General features: G+C 46.6%; 1 protein-coding gene across 1 annotated transcript; it reads right to left on the bottom strand.

The window, feature by feature from the left end:
* LOC125542839 lies at positions 1-1,969 on the bottom strand (the record flags this gene model as incomplete). The annotated part of the gene is given in 2 exon segments (XM_048706063.1): positions 1-607; positions 997-1,969. Coding segments are annotated over 2 exon segments (1,488 nt in total), but the record flags the coding sequence as incomplete, so codon positions are not given.
* Positions 1,970-4,110: the final 2,141 nt, after the last annotated feature.

Raw genomic sequence — 4,110 nt, 5'->3', positions numbered from 1 at the left:
GAATTCAAACCACCTTGTCTCACTGTGAGAGGTCCTTTGTTTGTTTGGCCAGTAGGTTAGCCAAATCCAGCCTCTGATTTCCCAGTCCATAGTCTTTCCTAATGCTGCACCACAGACCTTCCAGTTTACACTGTCTCCATACTCATCGCGGGCAAAAATGATTCCGCCCTGCTTTGTGAATGGGCGGTACGCATTTGAGTACCTGTCACGGAACCAAGCCCTCGGCTGAAGCAGCGAAAGCTTGGAAGGCTTTGAAGCACAAACCTCCCTCCCGTTCATGCCGTCGTGCAGAAACCAGTTCAAGGTTGCAGTGTTTCCGTGCACGGACTGCTCGAATTTCCAGGGTTTCATGGCCAGCGTGAGGCTTTCAGTGACAGAGGCCTTGAGACCAAATGAGTTTGGGGGATCGAACGAGCCCTCGAAGCCTTTTTCAATACCGAACTCGTGGGTGGGGTTGTCGGATGACTTGCTGACTGAAACTGACAGTACATCTGTTTGTTGCATAGGTGTGATCTGCAGCATGACACGAGATGGGAAATGCTTCTCTTCAGAACCATATCCGCGCTCCGCCATGAGGGTCTCGGAGACCAAAGGGTCCACGTCGCACCTGATATCGAGGAATGCCACAGTAAGTGTTCTTCACATATATGAGGAAATTCGAAATTTGCTTTCTACGGTTGGCAGTATCTTAACTGAAACAATTGAGTTGTTAGATTTCAGTGTTTTTGATTGAGTAAACATTTAGCCCAGTCACAGCTAAGATCAACAAGCATTTGAACTTCTAAAACATGTTGTTGCCTTGCTGTAGGCATCAACAAAATAGTTTTACTCTTCCAAGGATCTAAGTTGTTAGTTAGACCTTTGAGGAAATGTCAACTACAAAACTCGGCTGTTCTCTCTATTAATTTTTTGGTATTGATGACAGCGGTCAGGGGTGCTTAGAAATGGTTAATGCGACAAAGAGAATGGAAATCTGTATATGTGAATACCACTGACCTTATGTTATCCACCTTTACCTCGATGTCAATCCAGTTATCCCTTCTGACTGTTTTGTAGGCTAGCTGGACCACGCCTTCAAGTTGCTGATAAGTGAGTGAGAAGAGAAGGCGCTCATCCTGCGCCGCCGCTGCCGCAGGATCCTCCATGCCCATGGCGATCACTGGGCAGTACAGCTGGACCTTCCAGAGCCCGCTTGCCTGGAGGGCGTACGAGAAGAGCGGTGACGCTGCCCTGGGCGCGTGGTGTGAGGACCGCATCTCGACCATCCAGTTGGTCACCGCGAGATTCATCGTCTGCATCCACTGGTCCTCGAGGTTGGCGCCGAGCATTTTGACGAGGGTCTTTGCAGCGCCTCTGCACTTTGGGCTGGTCAGCTGGGTCCTCAGTGAGTCCAGGCACCCACGGCGGAGGTCGCGGGGCGCCTCGTAGATGCAGACCAGGAAAGCAAGTGACAAGAAGACTATGTTGAACGCGTCGCTGAAGCTGCCGCCATGGAGGTGCTGCGCCCCGGGGAACCGGAAGGACGGCTTGCTGCTGTTGTCCGGCCCGTACCACAGCACCTGGTTCACGATGTCCACAAACAGCTGCACCATGTCTTGCTCGTCCAGGGATTGCTGCGCCTTGGTTTTCAGGTGGACCGGTTTCGACGTCCACAGGAATATCGGCTCACGGTAGTTGGCGGAGATGGAGAAGGTGAGGTAGGAAGGCTGGGTGGGAGGTGTTTTGGCAACCGAGAGGGTCATTGATGTCGGCTGTGATGACGCCGACGCTGAAGGCGTGGCGCAGATGCAGAGGGACATGGTGTTGGTGCGCCACTGGGAGAATGGAGGCAGGCTGGTGATCCAACCCCATGCATCAGGCACGAAGTTGTGAGCCATTGTGGTGTTGGAAGAAGCCTGAGCTCCTTGCTGGCCTTTTATAAAGAGGGAAAGAAGGCGATGGCGCGGCGGATAGAACTTCGTTTATCGCATATGATTGAGCCCAATGAGCGCACGGCAAAGTCTCGGGTAAAGTAGATTCTTGGATGGAGGGAGAGATTTATCTGGTCTAGATGCTGATTGGAAAATTTATCTGCTACTAATTGAGACTCGAAGAATCTCTCTTTATGCTGCCGTGCAGTGCTGAACGTGAACTGCTGATATATATAGCACGCGTTTCAAACTCAAGTTGGTGACCCTGATGACAAATTGTACTGTTCGGAAGGAAACTTGTGCCGTGGCTGCTGTCAAATGGGAATCGGAACCCGAGGAATCTCACATTGTACTTTCGTGAAGCTTTGCAATTTATCAACTCCAGACACACGCCATTTATCCTTCTCTTGTGTTTTTTTTTGTTATTGCGAGTAATAATCTTCTCTTCGTCTGGCAGAGAAATGCTACTCCCTCCGTACCGAAATAACTGACGCGACCGGACCTTTTTATGAAAACTACATCACACTTTTTTTGCGGGAAACTCCATCACACTTTTGCACCCTCATTTCCGTCCCCTTTCCCTTGCTGCCTTCATTTCTCCTTCACGCCACCTTTCCCGACCCCTTCTCCTCGCCATTGTCCTTGCCCCCTTTCTCCCCTCGCACGTTAGCTTCTCTCGAACACAACGACCATCAGAAATAGTAAAAATTGGACCTTGATATTGCGGGAACGTTCGGTTTGGGATAGACTTGGCCATAGGCAGCCCGGCCTGGACGGCCCGACCCGGCCCAAAAATCCCGGGCCGAGTTGAGCCTGAGTGTGCCATCGGGCCGGGCTTGGGCCTGGAAACTGAGCCCGACGGGCAGGTCGGGCCGGTCTCGGGTATGCACAAAACACATTTTTAGTCGTGGTCAGGCCGGGCCGACCGGGCCGTGTCGGGCTTTCTCGGGCTCGGGCCCGATTTTGTAGGCGCGATGGCTGGGTCAGGCCAGGCTTGGGCCTAGGTTTGTAGCACCAGGCTTTTTTTGGCCCGGCCTGAAGCCCGGCCCGGCCCGAGATATGCCCAGGTATAGTTTGGGAGCATCCTAGGTCGAACGTTTCGTTCGGTACGAGAGAGGCAACAATTGAACCCACTCATTCGGGAGGAGAAAGCCAAGGCGCGAACGCCTCCCAGCCCCTAACAGCCCAAAAGGTAACGCAAAATAAAAGAAAAAAGCCCAGATTTTTCTTCTCTTTTGCTGTGACAAAAAAACCCATTTTTTTTGCTTTGATAAGTAAAAAATGCCATCAAATTTCAAACGAAGAAAATTGGCATGGGTGAACAAGAATATATTTTAACAATAACCCCAAAAAGAAAAGAAACGTCATGGCAATTTCCATCATACAAACAAAATAATTTGCAATGGCAAATTCATAGCAAAAAATGTCATAGTATTTTTACTTAAATTTACATGTAATGTATGCGAAAAATGCCGTGTCTGAAAAAACACAAAAAGATGAAAAACTAAAAAAAAGAACAAAGAGAAACGCCATAACCAAAATCATATTAAATTTTGCATATATTTGACATGGCAAAAAAAGTAAAATCTGCCATGTTAATAAAGGCCAAATAAATACTCCCTCCATCCCGAAATTCTTGTCTTAGATTTGTTAGATACGCATGTATCTAATACTAAAATGTGATTTGATACATCGTATTTAGACAAATCTAGGACAAGAATTTTTGAACGGAGGGAGTAGCAAATCTTGCCATGGCAATAAAATTAAAAAATTGCCATGGGAATTTAGGTAAATTTGCCATGTTAATAAGGGTCAATTTGCCATCAGTAAAATAAAAATAAAAACTTGCCATGGCAATAAAAGTTAAGTATTACCATGGGGATTTAGGTAAATTTGCCATGTTAATGAAGGTATATTAGCCATGGCAAAAAATAGTTAAACACAATAAAAATTTAAATATTGCCATGGGGATTTAGATAACTTTGCCATGTTAATAAAAGTAAAATTAATAATAAAACTTGCCATGGCAATAAAAGTTAAATATTGCCATGGGGATTTAGGTAAATTTGCCATGTTAATAAAGGTGAAATAATTAGTAAAACTTGCCATGGCAATATTTGGCATTTTGTGTTGTTTTTGACAATTTAAAGAATTACAACGACAATTTTAAAAATCAAAAATTGCCATGGCAAGAAAGCAA

The sequence above is a fragment of the Triticum urartu genome, chromosome 3, assembly GCF_003073215.2.
Source record: "Triticum urartu cultivar G1812 chromosome 3, Tu2.1, whole genome shotgun sequence".
Lineage (NCBI taxonomy): Eukaryota > Viridiplantae > Streptophyta > Magnoliopsida > Poales > Poaceae > Triticum > Triticum urartu.
Note: the sequence above shows the minus strand (reverse complement) of the source record. Positions and strands in the feature narration are given on the sequence as shown.